The 21,527-nt window shown below is 47.6% G+C and overlaps 1 protein-coding gene across 4 annotated transcripts in view; it reads right to left on the bottom strand.

Annotated features, from left to right (window-relative positions):
* Positions 1 to 21,527, bottom strand: part of anks1b (ankyrin repeat and sterile alpha motif domain containing 1B) — a 48,001-nt gene that overhangs the window by 16,758 nt on the left and 9,716 nt on the right. For all 4 annotated transcript variants that reach the window (XM_088287511.1, XM_088287510.1, XM_088287513.1 and 1 more), the window contains exons 3-16: positions 20,752 to 20,908; positions 18,600 to 18,752; positions 18,080 to 18,223; positions 16,515 to 16,590; positions 16,031 to 16,132; positions 15,218 to 15,340; positions 14,094 to 14,281; positions 12,968 to 13,111; positions 9,641 to 9,797; positions 7,292 to 7,425; positions 5,698 to 5,893; positions 1,395 to 1,882; positions 962 to 1,087; positions 426 to 495 (exon numbers count right to left, since the gene is read on the bottom strand). In XM_088287511.1, the coding sequence (XP_088143637.1) occupies positions 426 to 495; positions 962 to 1,087; positions 1,395 to 1,882; positions 5,698 to 5,893; positions 7,292 to 7,425; positions 9,641 to 9,797; positions 12,968 to 13,111; positions 14,094 to 14,281; positions 15,218 to 15,340; positions 16,031 to 16,132; positions 16,515 to 16,590; positions 18,080 to 18,223; positions 18,600 to 18,752; positions 20,752 to 20,908 (2,258 nt within the window). The remainder of the gene's footprint in view (positions 1 to 425; positions 496 to 961; positions 1,088 to 1,394; positions 1,883 to 5,697; positions 5,894 to 7,291; positions 7,426 to 9,640; positions 9,798 to 12,967; positions 13,112 to 14,093; positions 14,282 to 15,217; positions 15,341 to 16,030; positions 16,133 to 16,514; positions 16,591 to 18,079; positions 18,224 to 18,599; positions 18,753 to 20,751; positions 20,909 to 21,527) is intronic.

Raw genomic sequence — 21,527 nt, forward strand, 5'->3', positions numbered from 1 at the left:
GTGTGCGTGTGCGTGTGCGTCGGAGAGTGGGGGAGTGGTTGGTAACCATGGTAAATGGAGGATTTGGATTGACGGCAGAGAAGCAAGTGAGGGTGGGGGGTGGTGGGCTAAGAAGACAAGCATTTCAAAAAAATACATCTTGTGGTTGTCAGGCGGAAATCTCATGACCAAATATGGTCAACTTCCTCTTTGTTTTCCCAAATCCATAATATTGACCTTACGCTTAATAAAGCAATTAAAAGTGATGAAAATAGTTTGTCCGAGAAATGAGATAGAAGTGCGGGAGCCATGCAGCATTATGCGGCCTCAAGATTCAAAGTCTGGATGTTTTTTTTTTTGGTAAGAACTGGTGAAAATAGTTCCGTTTGAAACATTTCAGTCGAGTAGAGCTTCAAGTTGACTCTCGGTGCTCGTGTGCATTTTACCTGAATTGTGCTCTTTCACGTCCAGTCCGCTGCTTATTCCCGCCCCGATGGAGCTCATAATCTTGTCGATCTGAGCATACACAAGACAGAGATTAGCTCGAAACGTTTGCAATACGGCGCCTAAAACAAACAGTCGAGTGCGACGGGCTTACGAATGAGCGAAGCGCTCCGAAGATAACGACACTAAAAATGCAACTGTGCCACCGTCTTCTTCTCCCCGGTTGCTCGCTGAACACAGCGTGGCTCCCGGCCTTTTTCTTATCTCGCCCTCCCGCTGCGCGCAATTACACCGCAAAGGTCGTCTTAATTGCCGGGAACCATGCTAGATTCCACATGCTAATTCGCGGCGTCGAGCGGCTAATGAACGCGCGGCGCCAACGTGGAATTGGTTCGGCGTCATTGTTGGAGCGCCTAATGACGCCGTCCTCTAATTATTCCAAAGATGGTGACCTTAAAATCTCGGCCAATCTTTTACTTCTGCCCTTGCAGACAGTCGGTCTCGTTACTTTTGAGTGAAAATGACAAAAGTCTCGTACCTCTTCCCACTCAGCAGTAAACGAGGGCGTTCTTTCCAGCTTCCCTTCCGGAGTGGTTCCGTCGCCAGCTGCACCCGAACGTCCCGAGACTTGGCCACGACATCCAGATTCCCAAATGTTCTCCTCCTGGAAAATAAAAATATTTTTTTTTGTAAAATCACATTTTCAAACATAATTCAGACAGCGAGGAGTCAGAGAAATGCATCAATACACATCAGATGATCTTGGAACGATTTCTAAAATGTTGGTGGCACTGATTCTATTGGATTTCCGACTCATTTCAATTTCAATTTTAAAAAAATGACTAGTTGCGAGCAAGTTCACGTACGAATTTTGTAGAATTTGGAATAAAAAAAAAATAAATCCCTTTGGATTGTTGTTTTTGTTGCTATTTTAAGTAGAATTCACTTTTGGGTCGGAATAATCAGCCCACCTGTATGGGCGACACGGCGACCAGGTTGGAGTCCGACTTGGACAGGGACTTGGAGAGCTGCAGGTCCAGCACGCTGCGGGGCATGGACCTCATCCTGCCCAGGGTGCAGGCCCGCTCCTCGTAGCCCGGTCCCTTGGGCGCGCCCCCTCCCTCGCACTCGGCGACCTCGCCGTTGCTCGCGCAGCGCGGCACCGCTCGCCGATCCAGGTCCTGGTTGACTGTGGTGTGGAACACGGTCCGATAGATCACTTGGGGTTTTGCGCAGGGTCTCTGGGTCGTCGATGCGATCTCGTCGTTCAAGCGGGGCGGCTGCAGGCCCGTCGAGGCGTGCTTGCGAGCTTTGGGACTGTAGAGGTGGTACGGCGTTTCCGGCGTCTCGCAGGCCGGAGACGATCCGTGGAGGAGGCCCGCGAACTCCTCCGGTATGCGACTCTTGCGACGGTCCTCTAACGGCGTTTGCGGCAGGTCACGATGGTTTGGCACGTTGTCTGCAGAGAAAAACAGAAGAACAACTCGTGACTTTTTTATGCTCGGCCGTTTGACTACAAAGTGTCTGAAGTGGTGCATGAATGCGTGGATTCATCTTTGGAGAGACACCACGGGCTTAACTAAAGCACATGGAAATCAATGAATAGTGAAGGAATCAGTGGCGAGTGGAATTTTTTTTTCTTGGGGAGGGCCAAGCGAACACACCAAATGAAAAATCACCATAACAACATGACATCATTAAAGTTTTGCCGCACGTCGTTCGCCTCGGCTCCATCGCCAACAGGTGAGCGGCTCGGTCGCCACGGCAACAGAGAGCCGCAGCACCATTAGCGGGTTTAGCTTTCAGCCGAGCGCAAGCAGAGAAGGAGTGGGGGACGGATAAAAAAAAGAAAAAAGAAAAGTTTTCAGCTGACAGCAATCAAATCAGCGGGGGCATAAATGCTTACTTCTCAATGTGTGCGTCCGCGCCGAAAAGTGGCTTACCTTGAAGTAGACCCTCTAGAGTGCACTTAACAGAGCTAGCACACTCACTAACAAATGCTGCGTATGCCTCTCTTTGCAAATTTTGTTTTTTTGACGACACACACACACACATATATATATATATATATATGCGCTTGTGCGTATGCAGGTCACGGCATGTAGCCGTCGGCTCGACAATGACGATTGTTGCTCGTACAAGTTGCGCTCGGCTCATGACAAACACAGTTCAGACGCGCAAATGATAAACGTGAGCAGCTCATGATGAATTTTTCTTATTATGAAAGCAAAGATAGCAGCCGGCGCTTATTGCCATATTCAGCATTTCCGTGTTACATAAGCTCATGTATACTGCATGTAGTCCGACTGACAGGAAACGATGCCGAAAAGATAGCACAGGTGGCGCTAATTGACACGAATGACGAGAATCCACTTCATTTGGACCTAGAAGGACGCCAGGGGGTACGCATCAAAATGGAACATAGCTGCAATTTATGCACTGTCGTCCTCGAGAAGGAGGATCTTAATGCATAATTAGGCCGCTGTATGTGGCGCCCATAAATAAAGCCGCGCAAATAAAACACAAAGACAGAGGAGGGGATACAAATCTCAGATTGCGGCACGTTCACGCAGACTGAATGTTATTAAAAGTAATAACTGAGTTGCCAGTCAGCACCGGAGATTAAATACAGAGGTCTATTTCCTCGGAGATGCCACGCGCGCAGCAAGTCGTCATTACGCGAGGCCTCGGGCGCTACGTTCACGCTAGCAGCCTCTCAAGGCAGGGGAAGATCTTAGGCCGTTTTTTGGAGAACTACGTTGCGGTTCGAGCTAATTCGCCAGTGTGATGTCATTTGTGGGTGTGGCCAAGTTGCTGTCAAGCACAAAAAAATGCGTCAAACTAATGAAACTTGGTCCCTAAATGCAAAGTGGACAGGGCAGTACGCATACTTTTACGGTTCCGCAAATGTGATTTAAAAACACTGCTCCCACCTGCTGGCATGGAGAGTTAGAATTGAGGAGAACTTGATTTTACAACAAAAACGGTGAGGCTGGTCATTAGCATGACGGAGAAGAGGCAGACAACGTTGCGTTCAAGTGCAAGTATAACACTTCGAACCGACTTTCCTCTTTTTGCCCTCGCACTCTTCCTGTGCACTTTGAGGGATTTGCAAGCGTCTGTGTCAGAGATTAGCGTCGCAGGCGCCGAGATTTGTGCTACGGCAGCGGCGCTTTTGACAAAACTGCGAGCCTCATTTGGAAATCTCCTGGCTGCGAGTCGCAGAGGTGGCGCGTTCATTCCGAGTAAGCGGCTTCCAAAACACAATAAATCACTTTAATGACGAGCGTGCATGCGCTATTGTTGAGATTTTTTTATTTTTTTTGCTGCTGCCGATGCATTCAAAGAGGATGTTGTTGCTGTCGCGTCTGTGATGACAAACCGTTCTGACGACGAGTTTATCAGCTCAGCTCGTTACCGAAACGGCATGAAACAAAGATCACTTTTGTGCAGTGTTTTGCTCGTCGACAAGTTTTGCTCTGGCCAACCGATCAGATGGTGGAAAAACACTGACAAGGCTGAGTACTACGGATTCGGAAGGTCCTGAGCAGGTTAGATCGACGTAGCTACACAGACTGAACTCTGATTGGACAAAAAGAAAGAAAGAAAGAAAGAAAGAAATCACCACAAAAACATCCACATTGGGAGTGCAACAACGAGAAATGCTACGAAAAAATAATTTGCCTTAAAAACAAATATTGAAAGAAGATACACCGTGCACTAGTGCAGAAGCCTCTCCTATAACAACCCAGGCTAAACATGGCTTCTCCCTTGGGCTGGGCAATAAACCGAAAATTTACCGTTACCGAAATTTATTACAATGACCGACATCATTTTGCCCATGTCTGTAAATTCGGTGATTAAAAACAAAAAACAAAAGAAAAAGTGTTTTTTGTCTGCAGCAATGTTCATGCCCCTTTAAGACGGCTACAATGTGTCTAGTCACGTGACTCCACCCATCTGAACCCGAGTTGGAAACCCTAACAACATGGATCCCTGTTTGAGCCTGACTGTGCATTACATAGACGACAAGTGGCGACTGCGCACCAAAGTACTCGAGATGTTCTTCCTTGTCGTTGATAAGATCTTTTAATATGACGTAACGGACTGGGGATGAGGGTGAGGGCGAGGGCGAGGGCGAGGGGGAGGGGCAATTACTCCCCAATAGGGGTCCGCTGTTGCGTACGAACCTCCGTGATGGATGTGCTGCAGCTTCTAAATCTGCCGCCCACTCAGGTTGGGAGATCTGTTGCATAAACGTTTTGGCTGAAGAGGAATATCGGGGAGCGCTAAAGTCGCTCTACCTTCCGGGAAAACCACATTCTGCAACGTTTGGCAGCGCATCCTCTCTTCCTCTCACCCACTCCTCTGCTGCACTGGCATCCTTTGAATTCACTCTTGTCTTGCTTTTCTGCTGTACCCACGTACGTACACGGCTCGCTTCTCAAGCCACGTGTTGCCACGGCAACACCACAATAGGCCTTATAAAGCTTAATAAGTGGTGAGAGGGAGCGTAAGAGAGATGAAGCCAGCCAGGGTCGCATAAAAGGGAGGGAAAAAAACGTCAGGGGGAAAGAAAAAAAAAAGAAGGTTGAAAAAATGACGGTGCGGTCGGCTGTCAAAAGCAACACCAACAACCTGAAGGCCATTTCAACCGATCACAAGGCTGAAAGCCGAATGCTAACAAGCAATGCAAAACACCAGAGGCAGGCTGACAAAACTAGCATCATTGTGGTGCGGCTGTGTGAAAAAACTATTCAAGCAGCCATCAATTATCTCCTTCAGCCACAACAACCGAAACAAATCGCCCGACTCGACGGACGTCACGCGGGACTGACCCAAAGTCCGCCCCGCGGGGACGTCTCGCGTTACTCGTCAGCCACTTCCTGCGTGCTATTTAAAAACCCTCAAAGACAAACGCGTGATCAATACGGCTCATCGCTGACAGCTCTTTATGTTTAAAGAACAATAATGAGCGAAAATAGCAAGCTGGATGATCGCCGGCACTCGTGTGCGGGTTTCATTCAAGCGCATCAAAATCTTGCAAGGCCTCTGACCCGCACACACAAACACGCGAGCGTCTTTATGCGCCTGTCCATCAAACGCAACGGCCGCCACTTTGCCATGACAACAAGAATCCTGGTTGCCGTGGCAATGTGAGAGCAGGTCAGCACGGAAAGAAAACAGAGAGAAAAAAAAAAAGATACAGATGAGGAAAAGGCAAAGTCATTATTACCTCCACCAAGGAGCCGCATAATTTCCGGCGGAGCCTACCTGCCAGGGGACGGTCGTCGTCAGACCCGGTTGAGTTTTGGTCCTGGTCCTGGTTGGGGCTGAGCGGGGGGCTCGCCGGGGGGCTGGTGCTGAAGCTGGCGTAGCCCAGGGACGAGCTGACCTCGCTGGGCTCGCAGCTGTGGTTGACGGGCCGCTGGACGTCCAGAGAGGACGACAGAGACGTTCGCTGTTTGGGCTGAAGGGAGACGCAACATGATTGATTTCGGCGTTTATATTCAACTCCACAGGGAGCAAAACTCCAACCGATGTGCTCCTCACCAGAACTTCAAATATGTTAATCATTCCTCACACACGCGCGTGCGCACGCACACATAGATAGCATGCGAGCAACACTCAATCTGTGTATTGGGTGACAAGTTCACAACTGAGCAGGCAAACACACAAAAATACACACATGAACAAACATCATAAGACACAAACATGCGAGCATACAAACAAAAAAAAAAAAAAACACTCACACGACTGAGCATGGAAACAAACACACACAAATGAGCATACAACACTGAAACTGTATTACCAACAAACACGCATATCCACACACACAAAAAGACAATAGACACACTCGTACGTGCCTATGCATTTGTGCGTGCCGTGTTCATGTGCGACACTGCTAATTGATGCCACTTATTAATCAACTGCGACATGCTCATTAGCCAGCCGCCAGTTCAGGTTGTCACCACCAAAGCTTCAGATGGACCAGCAGTGTGTGTGTGTGTGGGGGTGTGGGTGTGTGTGTGTGTGTGTGCGTGCATGCGTTAATGAGCAGAAAGTGCTGACAAAGACATTCAGGAAGTGGTGTGTGGTGACACTCCAGAGGCCAGTGTTGCCGTAAAAGAAGCTCAGATGATGAAGGAGAAAAGTAAAACACACACACACACACACACACACACACACACACACACTCGGCAGCTAAGTGATTAATGAAGACGTTCATTAGTAAACTGTGATCTCACATTTACTGCACGTGTTGCTCATTTGGTGCATTTTGTGCCAGTGCAGCTTTTTCCCTTTTTTTTTTTTTTTTTTTTTTTTTTATTTATCTACATTTTCCACCAAGAAGAATCACGCACTTCTTGGGAAATATTCAAGAGCAGCAATGTAAATAATCTACTGTGGTCCAGAAAATAGGACATGGATTATATCTGGATGCCGATCACCTTTAGCAACGCAACATGTCGTCAGGCAGCAGCCGCAGCCCGTCCGCGTTTGTTAACAGACCAGAAATAGTGCCGCCATCGAGCCGGAGATAAAGCCGCAATTAGACACCTTTGATGGATATTTGATATATTCAAAATTTTTGCCGGCCTTGCGGTGACGCTTACCTGCTTTTAAAAAAATAAATAAATCAATAAAAAATCGGGAGCTCAGAGGCTCTCCTATGGTTGTTGGGAGGTGGATGCAATAAATCACTGACGCGCGCAAACACAAGATGGAGAGAATGAAACACACACAAAGAGCGTGTGTGTGTGTGTGTGCATCTCAGCTGCATGTAGGAGGATGCTGCGATGTTCAATAATGCAGCCGTCACTTCCACGAACATTACGGTGTGTGTGTGCGTTTGTGCACGAGTTACCTGTGGGCGGATGACTCTTTCGATGTTCTTCAAGGCCGTGTCGGGGGAGGGGGGCGAACAGTCTGGAGTGGGGCCTGTGGAGTGGTTGCCATGGTCACCGCGCCCCCCCTGGCTTGCTCCATGGGACAAGTGACCTTGCCGAGGGGAGAAAGACATGCTTTTTGGAGTCTACTTTTTAATGATGTGTGTTTGTATTGTGCACTACTCCAAAAAAAAGTCAAAAGGCCAATATTCAGCTCAGCTCAATTAAAAATTGAAAATACATTTAAAAAATTCTGAGTACAAACGAGTGCGTCTTTTCACCAAACACAAAAGAAAAACGACTCCTACTGTACGTTTGAGGCCGAGCGTCGCGGCTAATTTCCCTCGTGTTCTTCGGGGGAACAGAAGGGGGGTTCATAGCCTTTTTTTTTTTTTTTGGGCGAAGGAAAAGCGCTGACGTGGCCTGATTTTGCTTTGGGACGGAGAAAGCATTTGTCTTCATCAACAAACACGCGCGGCGCGAAATCGGCGCACATCCCACAAATAGCATCACAAGCGCCTGCTGCTGATGAATAAGTGATGCGGGATGAGTAGCGTCCGTCTCGCGGGAGACGGCATCGCCACGAATGACACAGCTTCACAGCGGCGCCTCATCGACGAGCCAATGAGTCGAATCTCCCGTGATCGATTGCTTCGGCCAGTCCGGGTTGAAGATCGTCTCGCTTTCAAACATCAATGACCATCGAGCTTTTTCGCCGCCCGCGGCTACGTGCAGCGGACATTTGCGCGAGGTGCGGCGTTCTCATGGCGACCCGAGCTGGCACCAAATAAAGAATCGGGGTGCAGCTTTTGTGTGTTGAACGACTAAAATAGTTTTTGTTATAATGTGATGAAGTTGAGTCCATCTCGATTTCATGGAAAATGTCATTGTTATTTTTCAACACGATCAAGAAGTCTGCAAGCGACGGAGCGGTTCCACGTTGATGAACAGACATTGGAGCAAACCGGTACGCTAATTGTTGCCAACGTGATATTATGATGTGGAATCTTATCAATTTCAAAATGGATCCTTTTGGAGAAACAAACAAATGTGGAATTTATCATGCTGTCAAGAGGGCATATGAGATAAGAAAGGTTGCGTTGCATGATTGACAGCCACCATTTGGATTCCAATGACGACAAGCTTGTTTTGAGGCGTACACATGCTGGTACTTCTTACACACTGCAAAAAAAAAAAAATAATAAAAAATAGACGACAAATCCCTGCAGCCCGGTGCGCACGCTGCGAAAAAATGAAGACTGAAGCAAAACTGTGAAGTCGCAGCTTGGTGAAATATTCATCAAGGCACAGGTGGCAAAGCAAAGTGTTCCAAACACAGATTTAGTCATTCAAAAATGAAATTTAAAAATACGCATAGAGTGCATGATACTTTACCCCACCTCAACAAAAAGAAAAATACACCACATTAATAGAATAGTAAATAAATGTGTCACGCCAATGGCAGCCTTTGCTTTGATTAAATAAAAAAAAAAAAAAAAAGAATATCTCGCCCTATCCTGACATGTCAACCGAACGTCAACGTGCATTAGCCGATCCATTTCAAAACACGGGCAGTTATTGTCACTTTTTTTCCTTTTTTTTTTTGCAGTGACTCTCACCGCATGCGTCCAGACGGAATGACAACCGCGTCCAATTAGGCTGACAAGTGAGCAAAGATCCGACATTTCTCCTCCACCAGAAACAAAGTTAAGCCCTTGCAAAGTCTGCGAGTGAGAAGCGAGCGAGGGCGCACCCACGAGCGGCTTAGCGGCATTTGGTGAGTGACGATTCCTAAAGCGCACGCCACCATAATGACACTTTTTTTTTTTTTTTGCTGATGTGCTTATGTCTCTCTCTGGTTGTCAATGGCCTTGCAGTTGCCATGGAAACATACAGGTGATTCACCAAGAGGGTGACGCAGTTGCCGCGGCAACGAGCCTACGGGTGTGTCGTCAAAAAGCAGTGGCGGGAAGTAACAACGTACGTCCGACGATTTACTTTGAGTTTTCTGGTTGAGGAGTTTTGCTTGGACAATAATAGTGCTGCGGCGCCATCTTGAGACATTTTGCTATTCAAGTAACGATGTCAGAGGGAATTGAGGACTTGAGACAATATGGAGCTTTGGCGCCATTTTGTGTCAAGAAACTTTGTTGAAGTGTGTTGAGAAGTTTGATTTTTTTTTTCTCCACACTTCTACTTAAGAGTGCGAGTACTTTTGCCACCTGTGGGAACAGCAAGAAAGTCGAGCGACAGGAGGAAGCGTATTAAGATTTTGCAACCCCGCTCCACCTGGGGGCAGTAAGGAGCGATTAAACATTCAAGCTTACCGTTCCGCGGCGAGACGTCGGGACGCTGGCCCACGTCCAGCGAGCAGGGCTTGCGCGTGACGGCGGTGGTCACCGACTCGTACGGGTTGTCCTCGTCCTCAGGCGGGAACACGTCCAACGACGGCGAAGCGAGCGCCTCACGCGAACGCTTGGAATCCTTGAGAGAGGCAAAAAAATAATAATAAACTAGCCGCTCATCACATGACACAAAAGATTCAATAAGGAAGTAACCGCTGAAGAATGCGACAAATGTGGCCCAGAAAATGAGAAGATAAAAATGGCTTCTGTCTGCAGGCGACACGAACAGTCGGGAAAAGATGAGTGGAACTTTTTAAGCGTTACTTCCTCTCTTCAGGACACGTGGGTTATGTCTACGTTATTTTTAAACCATTTTGGGAATATTTCTGTCAAACCTGAATTGAAAAAAAATAGTCTCAATATTCTCATCATGTCAAGAATAGTTTTTAAAAAATATTTCAATCAAACCCGCAATATTTACATTGTTTTTATGATTTAGTCGATTCTGTACTTAAAAACAATTTAATAATAATTATTTCATGCGACGACTTATAAACATGACATGTTTCATTTATTTTTAAAAGCCACCTTTATAGAATGTTCACACGATGATGTCAAAAACACTAAGAAATAAAAATGCAGCCATGATAAGAAAAGAAATTAAAAAAGGGATCACTTTAACAAAACGTAATGTCAGAAATAAGTTTGACCGCGATTTTTAGCGGCGTTTGCTCCCCAAAGTAAGGCCGCTCGGAACGACGCCTCTCATCTGCGAGGCCGCCGCGTTCCGCAAACAACACGAGCGACCGTCCCCAGACACAACATGGAGTCTCTTTGGCAAAACACCGCCGCTCCGTCGTCATCGCACAGGTGACGCCCTCCCGCGACCCGTCCTGATTGAATTCTCTGCCGGCGTTGCCGACGCATTCTTCTCCATTATTGCACCCTGCCACACCGAGCTCAGCGACAAACTATTTGAGGCGCACCACCCAGCGTGCACTGGGTCATCCATCAATGTGGATTCAATCATGTGAGAGTGACGCGTGGACCGAGGAACACCCAAGTCCATCAGCGCTCCATCAGACATCTCACAGCTACGCTATCCTCAGCAACAACAACAAAAAAAGTTTTTTACTGTCAAACTAAGCAGAACACAAAGACAATTACGCGGATATAACTTTGCCTTGAATTTTGCCATCTTAACGCTAAAACACATCAGGGGGAAACGCCATTGATGGTTTTATAAACTTTTAGGCATAGCATATTTGAGATAGACATTCTTTATCCTCTGCAAAGAACGACAAAATTACTGAGGCGGACTGAGGAATCATATACATGCTTGCATTATACTGCCCCCAGGTGGCCGAGGCGTGCGCACCAGAAGGAACAGCGCAATGTGCATGGAAATGAAGCAAAACTCTTTTCTTTTCTTGACATTCTATTTATGTCAAGTAAAACAAGTTTGACTTGCACTCTCCAGGCAAGACGACACACATTTGTGGTACGGCTGTACCGGAGTGCCGCACTACATTACCCACACTGCACTGGGCCTGCCATCCAAAAACAATCCGTGTGGACTCATTCAGGAAAGTTATACTGTGCCACACAAAATACACAAATGCACGCACGGTACACAAATCGAGTACAAAGAACAAATGGATAACTTACAAAGTTAACGCCGCGTCCCGAGGAGAAAAGCAGGAAGAGTAAAAAACCAGGAAGTGGGAGTATGGCGCTGGGATTTCCTCTCACACGTTCGGACAGGAAGGACACAGACGGAAAAGTTTGAGCGCTTCCCGACTCGGCGGCGAACGCAGGTTTGGATGAAGATGAGCGGCCAGGGCGCCAGTGGGAGAAAGACGCTCGGCGGCTGCAAGTCATTCATTAGCAACGACCCCTCCCACCCTCAACAACCCCCCCGCCCCCCACCCATCTGAGCCGAGAGATAGTAGACAGAGCAACTTGTGTCCCGGCTGCACAGGAAGCCGGCGGACAAACAAGAAGCCTCATCTGGACGCTAATTTGCAGCTCACATGCGGATGCCGCACGACTGCTGATTAAAGGACGCTGACGTGTGTGCGCGTGTCTGAGATGTAGAATGCGAGAAACACTTGAAGCCACGTTGGCCCCCCCCCTGCCCCCCTTGGGCCAAGTTCATAGGCCATCAGATATGAATGGAGGCTGTAATGTGCTGGCATTTCCTTGGATGGAGACACCACACGGGACAATGGCGCTTCTCATCGAGACGACAGCACGACGCCATCGCCAATCAGCAACGACTTGTCAAGGAAAAGTCGCCTGCATTTTTAAGCATGTGAGGATGCACCCGTTTCTCTGAAAACGCACATTCTGGATTTTCTCAATGAAGCGTTATCGGTTTTCAGCTCTTAAGGATGCAATAGAAATGTGCCGCAAGCTTGGCTAAAGAGGCACCGAGTGAGATGCGGAAACGTTTTGCCGACAGTCCCAACAAGCTGAAAGCTACAAGAAAGCTCAACTAAATCTGTAAATCGTGTCTTTTATTGTATTGTAGTGGAATGTATGACGCGTAGTGGGTGCCCAATAAAGGGCATAAAGCTCTACTATAAAACCTTACGGAGGTAATTCATCTTCCAGGTGTCCCTAATAAAGTGTCCTGTCAACGTATACTGCGTTAAAAAAAAAATAAAAATCTGGAAAGGAAATAAAACTTTATTGATCCCTGAAGATAAACACCACAGCAACAACTCAGTGCAGCTCACAGCTCGCGTGGGATAATAAATCACTTTGATTACGATGACGCATCAACAACAGATGTGAGCAGGTGTCCTTACGTCTCCTACTCACCTGAATGTGCGCACGCGGTAATCCAAACAAAATGACATCCATCTTTGTTATATAATAATGAAAAGTCTGTCTTCACGGACAAACGGAAAATGAGCTGCTTCGAACCCGCATGGCAGATTTAATGCGAGTTTTCAGACATGCGTTGTTGAGACTTTTTAGACCAAGTCTACTCATACTAAAGATAAAAAAAAAATTCATGTTGATAAGTAAAACAATCACAAAGTGCTTCATTTAAAAAAGAAAATCAAGATGGCATCACATCATGCTCACGTCAGAGGAGAGAAACTCTTTTTTTGAGGCGTTGGAAGCATATTATTCTCTAGGAAACAGATAAAATTCAATGTCGGCTTCTTGCGTGCGTTCCCAAGGCAACCGGTGCATATAAAAAAAAAAATAAAAATATTTTAAAAAAGCACAGTGCAGTTTTTCCCCACTGCCAAGCATAATAATAATGTGTGTCGACAGTGATGCGTTTCTGTTTACCTGAGACAGGTTGGAGAAGCTCAGGTTGCGGCAGCCGTTGCAGGGGGTCAACACCTCCCAGAATCCGGCGGGGCCGCAACTCCTGTCCGCCTGGTCGTCGGCGTCCTCTTCCTCGGAGGCCACGGCAACGGGCGGGGTCGGCCGCTGCACAGACGTGCGCCACGTTAACAATCAAAAGCTAGCTAATCACACACAGTTTCGCGGAGCAACATGAAATTTGGTAGACCACAAAAAAGTCTCAAGACGCCAGGCTGGCAAATAAAGAGGAAGTGTGTCATGATTTTATTTGCGAGTGCCCCTCAGTCACTGCTTTCATCTCTTAATTGTGGCTGCAGTCCAAGTGCGTCATCTTGAGAGCCGGTTCGGATATTTTGCCCGACTTTTGTAGCTCACGAAGGTGGTTAAAATATTAGTAACAACTCTGAGTACGACGCAGCGCAAACTACAAGCACATAATGTGACACGAACATCCCTCGAACAGTGAGTGTGCTCTTCTTTTCCATAGATTTGGTGCAGTGTCCTTTCCCGGGGGTCCTCTCGGGGCTCGGATGCACTGAGACCTCTGCGACGCGATTGACTGTCATTGAGTGCGGCGACATAGCACATTACATAGGTCGCATAAAATGCGAAAAACACACACACACACAAAATGGCTACCATGGCAACATTCCTGCACTGCGTGTTGCAATCCAGTGAGCATGTTTTATTCATGACAGTCACCCGTCGACACGCCTGCCTGGAGGGGCTCAAACTCACGCACACGCACGCCGTGCGCTGAGGAGATGATGAAGTGAGTGAAGCGGCGTGCGTGTGCGCGTACATGCATGTGTGGTTGTAGACTGATCTGTCAGACAGTGCCCCCTCTTGGTAAAAGTGAACAAGCACAAGCAAAGTGTAAAAGACTCAAACCTATGGATAAGTATTTCTTTGCACGTGTTCTCACGCTCGGCAAAAAACAACGGCATGAAACATTGTACATATATTTAAACACTAAATTGTACAATAGCTTAATGCTAACAAAGTGAGAAAGTTCATAGAAAAGCTAACAGAAATTTGCACGGAATTTTGTCTAGATGTCCGACGGGATGTCAACTTAATTTTGCGCATATTAATGAGGGTGTTCTACCTTGGCAGTGCGCGTCAGGGTGCCGTTGGGCGCGTCGGCTCGCTCTTCGTCCGATAGCCGCCCGCTGCCGAAGCTGTCAACGGAGTGCGAGGAGATGGTGTGACACAGCTCCTCGAAGGAGTAGTCGCGGTCGCGGCACTTTTTGATCTCGTGAAGCAACTTGGACAGCTCGCTGGTCACCGCCTCGTCTAAAAAGACAGAGATGAATATGGGAATACTTGGAAATATCGCGAGGGATGCAATAAAGAAAGAAATACGATGAGCTGACTAAGCAATAGAAAAAGAAAACCTATTCTTAACTTTGTGGCGGACTGCTTCCTTCTGCAGTGACCGATTTTTAGCAAAAGACGCTCACTCGCATGTACAGCACTTTACTATTTCCACTTGATCTTGTCAACAAAACTTTCAGACTTTCAATCTTGAGGTGACATAAAGCTGAATGGCTCCCACAAAATATGAGAGGGAAAAAACAACCTTGGTGGAGGTCATTAACAGCATAAGTCCCCCAGTATGCTTTTTTTATTCTTTTTTTTTCAATGCTGATGCGTTCAGGTGCAATTTGTCTGTCGCTTCCCTTGAAGGCATCCAACCGGTAATGAACCAATTAGGCGTTGTGCTGACATGGCGAGGATGTCGGCCATGATGTAATGTCACGCTCAGACTACAGGGGGCAGCAGTGGATTGGAAAACAGTCAGCTTGGACGCTGCGTTGCTGAGGGCGTGCAAAACCATCTGGACTTCAGGTCCATGTACTCGTAGCATAGTAGAAAAAATAATGGAACGCTCAGTTGCCTTAAGAGTAAGAAGTGCTCTAGTATATGCCCCTTAAGCTGGGCCGTAAGGTACGGAATAAAAAACTTTGCATACTAGTCTTAGGTTAGGAGTGGTGGAAGGACAAGCTTGCACTAGTAAAGTTTTTATTATTTTTTTTTTGCACTCCAACGTTCCGCTCATGCCCGACAATGTCGGCGTACTCGTACGTCAACAACGTCACGGCAGAGCAAAAATGACTCGTGAGACTTTAGCGGCTCCTCATCCAGGAGGTTATTAGTGTGTGACACCAGTTGAGGCTTAGCGATGTTACTAGTGCACCACTGGAGTTTACGAGCGAGCGGTATACTCACTCTTGTGCCTGAGGGAGGGCGAGGCCGAGGGCGACGAGATGGACGTTCGAGGCGCGGGGACGGGACACTTGCGGACGGGCTCCTCCACCATGCTGCGGCGCTCCATTTCGTCCGTCACATATTCTACACGCACACGTGCGCACAGAGAAAGAGAAGAAGGATGACGAACGACTCCATTGATGCGACGCTGAAGGTTAATTGCGGCCAGGAATCGAATTAGCCGTCAATGGCGAGTCTATTCCGAGCTCGCCAACAGGAAATGGCGTGCAGCTGATCTTTTCACTCACTCACAGCTGTGTCTTGAAATCGCACAGTCACACACAAGAATGCACAGTGGCGACCATTTTGGGGCCTTTTCTCAAAACAAATGCCAAAAGGCAGCAGATGTCATTTTAAGGGAGCGTGTTACCAAAATAAAAAGAAATTCGGAGACTTTATAGTGCCAGCCACCTCGCGCACGTGTTCACATTTGTCATGTGCTTCCTTTTCATTCCAAGCGAGCAGTTTGAGCGAAAACGTAGCAGATGGTAAAAAAAAACGTTTGAGTGTGTCTTAAAAATCAAAGAAATTGGAAAATAGGATGCGCCAAATAGCTTCAGAGCGCAAGCCAACCTTCTTTGGGTGTGGAAGTTTAGGAAGGTGTGTGTGTGTGTGTGCAGGAAGGCGTGTGAGTGAAGTGGTTTGTGCACACATATGGGAAGCTGGGTGTGTGTATGCTGTAAGCGCGTGCAAGTGTATGCAAAGGAAATTGTGTTTTTCAGTGCGTGCTTGTGCATCTGATGGCATGTGCGTGAGTGTTTGAGCGCACGGTACCCTGGATGAGAGCCGTGATCTGCTGAGATTTGACCGCAGGATGTTCTCGGAGGATGTCTAAAGCCGTTCTCCCCTGGCTATCTCGCAGATTTGCGTCAATCCCTGAAACAAACACACACGCGCACACACAAACAATAATGTGTCAAAACTGAAGGCCGGCAAAATAATTTGCAATTAATTCGGTTGCATCAGGCTAAAAGAAAGAAAAGTTGAGATATGATTGTGACAGTTTTTGGAGAATATGAATATTTATTTTTAAGAAAGCATCTTGCCCAGAATAAAAGCTAAAAACTGCCTATTTGTAGTTCCCAGGTTAGCGAGCACATATGCGACAATGCCTGGCCTGTTGCCCGGCAACACAATGTCGTTCATTCCGCAGGAGGCTCCAGGAAACGGGAAAAAGGGCAAAGGTGAAGCGCCATCAAAGCCTCCACTCCAATATCAAACCCTTTTTCAACTTTTCCCGACTGATTGCGAGTCCCACCTGAGTCGAGCAGAAGGCGGACGACGTCCATCTTCCCGAAGAGGGCGGCCTCGTGGAGGGCGCTGCCATTCTCCGTCTGGAAAAGAGAGCGTGTGCGTTGAAAATGTGAACTAAGGCTGAGAAATTCACGTTTGATCCGCTTTGAAGCCATAAAGTGGACAGGAGCAGAGCTTCTGCAGGAAACAATTCAGCAATGACGCAACACGTGGAAAGCAAACTCAAGAGTCAAATGTGAGCAGATTTTATCCAATCAGAAGCCTGAAGGAAGTCCCAGCGGGAAAACGCACAGTTACATTTTTCTTGTTCAGGAGGAAGTCTCCAATCCGAAGTCAACTGAAGCACTGCAGCCCCACATGCAAGTGAAGGCAGCAAAGGAAGTCACGCACTTCACGACCCCCTTTCGCCCCCCCCACCCCTTATGGCGAAGAACTTCCTTTCCCATTTCCATGGAGACGCTGTCAAGAGGACACAAGGAAAGGCGACACTCAGTTTCCGGGAATTGAAAGGCGGCAACTGCGCACTTTATTAGGAGTGGTGGTGTGTGTGTGAGCGTGTGTGTTGAGTGCCCACTCATGAACAGGTAAACCCCGCCCCCATGCCACCTAACTGGGGTTTCCCCTCGTTAACATGCACAAGCGAGAGTGAGGAAGTGGCGAAGGAGAAAGTGACTAGTGTGCTGCTGCCATAAATTATTCATGCACACTCAAGCAAGCAGACCTTTATGGCTTGACTCCAATTACGGACCTACACACACACACACACACACACACACACACACACACCGACTTCCCACCAGTGACAATTTATGCGGTTACATCATAGTGGCCTGCATTTGAGCCAAATAGAAGCACAACTTCCGCAGAAGTTTGAAGCCAGAGTGACCACTTACCGAAAATATGTACATAACGCATAGGTAATACCCTTAAGAGTCATTATCATAAAAAAAAAAAACGAGTCATATGCTGAGTGAGCCCGGCTAGCCAAATGGTTAGCATCTATGAGACAGATTAGAAACATTCTAGCAAAAGAAATTTGAATTCAAACGGCGCATCATCATCTGTAGTCCAACAATATTAAATTCTTAATATTATATTCTTAATATATTCTTTATCCTCTGTGAAAAACAAATAGGATGACAATACTTAATGTCAAATGTTATTTAAAAAAAAAAACAAACATTACAAATGTAACTATTTTCTCTTGAATTGCGTTCTATGTACCGCAGGCCATTGTGGACCCTTTGTCTGAATAAGACCCAAAAACTGGATTTTAAATAAATAAAATTCAAATGTGCAAAATACATTTATGGAAATAAAAAAAAAAGAAAAACTGTTTCAGAGCGAGGGAAGCACTAAGAAACGTGGCACGCCTCAGGAGCTGCACGTCCTTTCACACGGGACCAGTTATGTAATAACAATAACACAGATTGAAGGGGAGGGGCAAAAAAAAAAAAAGAACAACATAGCACCAATTAGAGCAGGCGGGAAAAAATAAATCATCATCTTCCTGCTCCTGCTTTTCCGCACGTTCTCAAAAATGCTTTTGCACCCACTTGGCCGCCTTACCACGCAGTTGACGTCCATGCCGGCCTCCAGCAACGTCTGCGCTGTGCTGCGGTGTCCGTTGCGCGCGGCCAGGTGGAGCGGCGTGTGTTGGCGGCCGCGCACGCCCATCAGGTTGGGGTGAGCGCTCACCAGCATGCACACCACCTGCGGACAGAGGAGACACCGTGACGGCGCTGGGCTCAACTTTTGACCTCGCCGCCGCGGCAACATTTTCATTCATCCTCGTGCAACGCCGCCTCGGTCTTCAATGATTCATGGCGGCTGTGTGGTCGCAACGCATCAAGGAAGCGGGAGTGTGAGAATGACACAAGTGTGCTAGTATTACAACGTGCACATTTGGAGCCTCCTTTTGGTGTAAAGGAGGACGCTTTGTTCTACCAAGGGTGATATTTCTGCGCTGTTGTTGATTGCAGGAGGCCTTTCGGGAGACATATGAGACACGCCCCCTTCTGAGTTGCTTGTCGCTCGGCTCCGGAAGGCCGTGGGCGATAACGGCAACCTGAAAACCTTAGCCAATGACCTGCAGGCGTCCGTAGAGCGCCGCCAGGTCCAAGGGGGTCTCCTGCCGGCTGTTCCTCATGGTGGGGTCCGTCAGCTCCTGGAGCAGCACCGACACCACCTCCGAGTGGCCGTACTGCGCCGCGCAGTGCAGCGCCGTCTCCCGCTCGTGATTCTGGATCGGATGCGATGGGAAGAGAAAAAGAAGAACTTCAAAGAAAGTCACGTCAAATATGCGCAACAAAGCAAAACGACAATGTTGGACTTTGATTCATGGATCCAGAATGCAAGATGTGGTTTTGAACAGAATCTACCACCAATGGGCATGTTTGCGCTTCTCATGCCATTTTGAACTCGGCCGGGTTGTTTTTTGTTCCCTGCGGGGCTCACAACGCCAGCAATGCTTGTTCCCCCTCGGGGGGGAGGGGGGGGATGGGGGTTGGAGGGGCGGAGAGAAACGAGTGAAGAAAATGCGACCCCGTGGGGATTAAACGCCACAACGGCGTTAAAAATTGATCGGCTGCCAGCCATAGCGCAGACATGTGATGTACATATTAATGTCAGGCCCCACGGGGGAGTTTGGAGTGACACCGACACGGAGGTATTAAGTCTATTTACTGCACCGACATCTCTTGCTCATATTTCATCTTATTTTGCTAGAATATTCGTGCAGATGAAATCACGCTCTACCGTGCGGCAAAATTGGACAATTTGGCTAATCCTTTAAAGCAGCGATGGGAAATTTTAATGCTGGTTGGGGGTGGAGGGCGGTTTGAATGTTTCGTCAGTGCTTCACGTGAGGCCACATAGAAATGCATAAGTCGATTTTAAATATGAAAAAAATGCTCTCGATATTTTATTTCTGATATATTGGGCAAATTCGCATCGTAATATAGCGCCCTTTATGAGCCAGTGTGAGAGCAGCTTAGACATGGCTGCCATCTAGTGGAGATTGATGATATTACAACTTCAAACTACAGTCGAGACACCCGTGGATTTTTCTTTTTCCAAGCTTACATTTTTTACAGTTTTTCTCATATAATGATGATAAGCTTCCGGCGGCACACCTGATGTGGATGTTGCATGCATTTAAATGAGACCTAAACGTCCCACATTTTTCCTGCTTTGAATGCAACTGCCCCGTTTGTTCAAGTGGTGGCTTCCAGTGTCGATTGATCAGCGTTTACGAAGCGTAATATGGTTTTAAGAACTCCGCTGTGACATAGCGCCTTTTCTCAAAGCGTAATGGAGTGTCGGAGCGGCGGCGGACACGGCGTCATCCATCACGGGATGCAGTCTGTGCGACAAACCAGTATAATTAGGAGTGCATTATGTGAGAGTGGCGGCGAGACAATAAAAAACAAAACAAAAAAAAACATAATGGATGCAACGTATTTCGAGGCGATAACGACGGCATTAGTCAATCCATTATCAAGCGTGGCGGCGGCGGCGAACTCACGGCATTGGCCACCTGCAAACATTGAGGGAGCTTTGATTTGGATGTTAGACTGCGTGCAAGCTGTCAAGAGATTTTATTTTCAATTTTATTTATTTAAGTTATTTAAAAATGACTGCAAGTGCAAGCGGCCGACAGTTAAAGTATTCTCGTTGCCGAAAAGAAAGAAGACACAAAAATGGATGCTCGCCGTTTGTGATTAGTTAACTAAAGACAAATTCAAAGTTGCTCCTCCAATTAAGCGCGCCTCAAGACAATTTTGCTGCATCCCGATTGGCTCCTTGTTGCGACAACGCGCCGCCTCCCGCGAGCCACATTTGCATTTCGTATTTTGCGTGTCGGAGACGATCGGGGACGATTGGGCTCTACCGCGCGGAAGAGGCCAAGACGTCGGAGACAAAGGAAAGTCCTGCCGCTCCATGTTGGCCGCGCAGGACATTTATTTCCATTACGCTCCAGCAGACAGCCTTCCGATAGCGCACGGCCGCCGCCGCTGATTGCATTGAGGAGAAGCGGCCTTCCGCTAATGACACACGGGACGAAGCGCCGTCGACGGCCTCATCCTCAGCGGCTCCATGGCGGCTTTGCCTATTACAAATTGCACCTCTAATCATGACATCATCGTTACAGCGAGCGAGTGACTCGAGCGGTTGCCAATTTATTTTCCTTTGACAGTTTATCGTCGTTGCTAGTTGAGGTTTGTTTTTCTTGCACTCGCCTGCTGGTTGACTTGGCAGCGCGAGGGCCCGTGTCGGATGAGGATGCGCACGATGTCCACGTCGCCCCGCCAGGCGGCCAAGTGCAGCGGGACGCAGCCCTTGCTGTCGGCCACGTTGGCCGCCGCCTCGAAGTGGAGCAGCTTCAGCACCACCTCCCTGAAAGACAGCGACCGCAAAGTTAATAACGCTGACTTTTGTCGCGTTTACTCGACAGCGCCACTCGATAAGAGCGCGTCATCACATCAACGAGCGCCGGGGCTATTTAACCACAAACAGTCGGCGTTCCCCAACAGGAAGTCCCCAGCCGAGGCGCCTCATTTGCATTCCAAATGTCAGCGGAGGAAGCCGAGCGGAGAGGAGGAGGCGACTAACGAGCTGCTAATTTCAATCATTCAGAACGGCGCTTTGCACCGCTGAGACTTAAAATAAATAAATAAATAAATAAAACTAATTGAATATTTCCAGTTTTCTTTTGTAAGCAGCTTCCTTTCCCCCCTTCTGGCCCGCTGATCTGCAGCCCGAAATCCGCATAATTGCCCCCAAAACACGTTGCTAATCCTCCATCTCCGGGAATCCGGCATGTTGGCTCGCCGGCTAATCCGCGTCGCCGCGACTGCGTGTTGTCAAGACGTTGTTTAGAAGGACGGAACATTAGCCAGTTTCAATTAGCAACATTTGACTTCAAAGCGGTCGACTGCACACCCCAGAGAATCCTTTTGGAAATCGAGCACCAGAAGCTGGTTTTTACCTAGCAACAAGAAATTTGGTCGACATG

This window comes from Idiotropiscis lumnitzeri, chromosome 2 (genome assembly GCF_059441095.1).
Source record: "Idiotropiscis lumnitzeri isolate Australia: NSW breed Sydney's pygmy pipehorse chromosome 2, RoL_Ilum_1.0, whole genome shotgun sequence".
Taxonomy (NCBI): Eukaryota; Metazoa; Chordata; class Actinopteri; order Syngnathiformes; family Syngnathidae; genus Idiotropiscis; species Idiotropiscis lumnitzeri.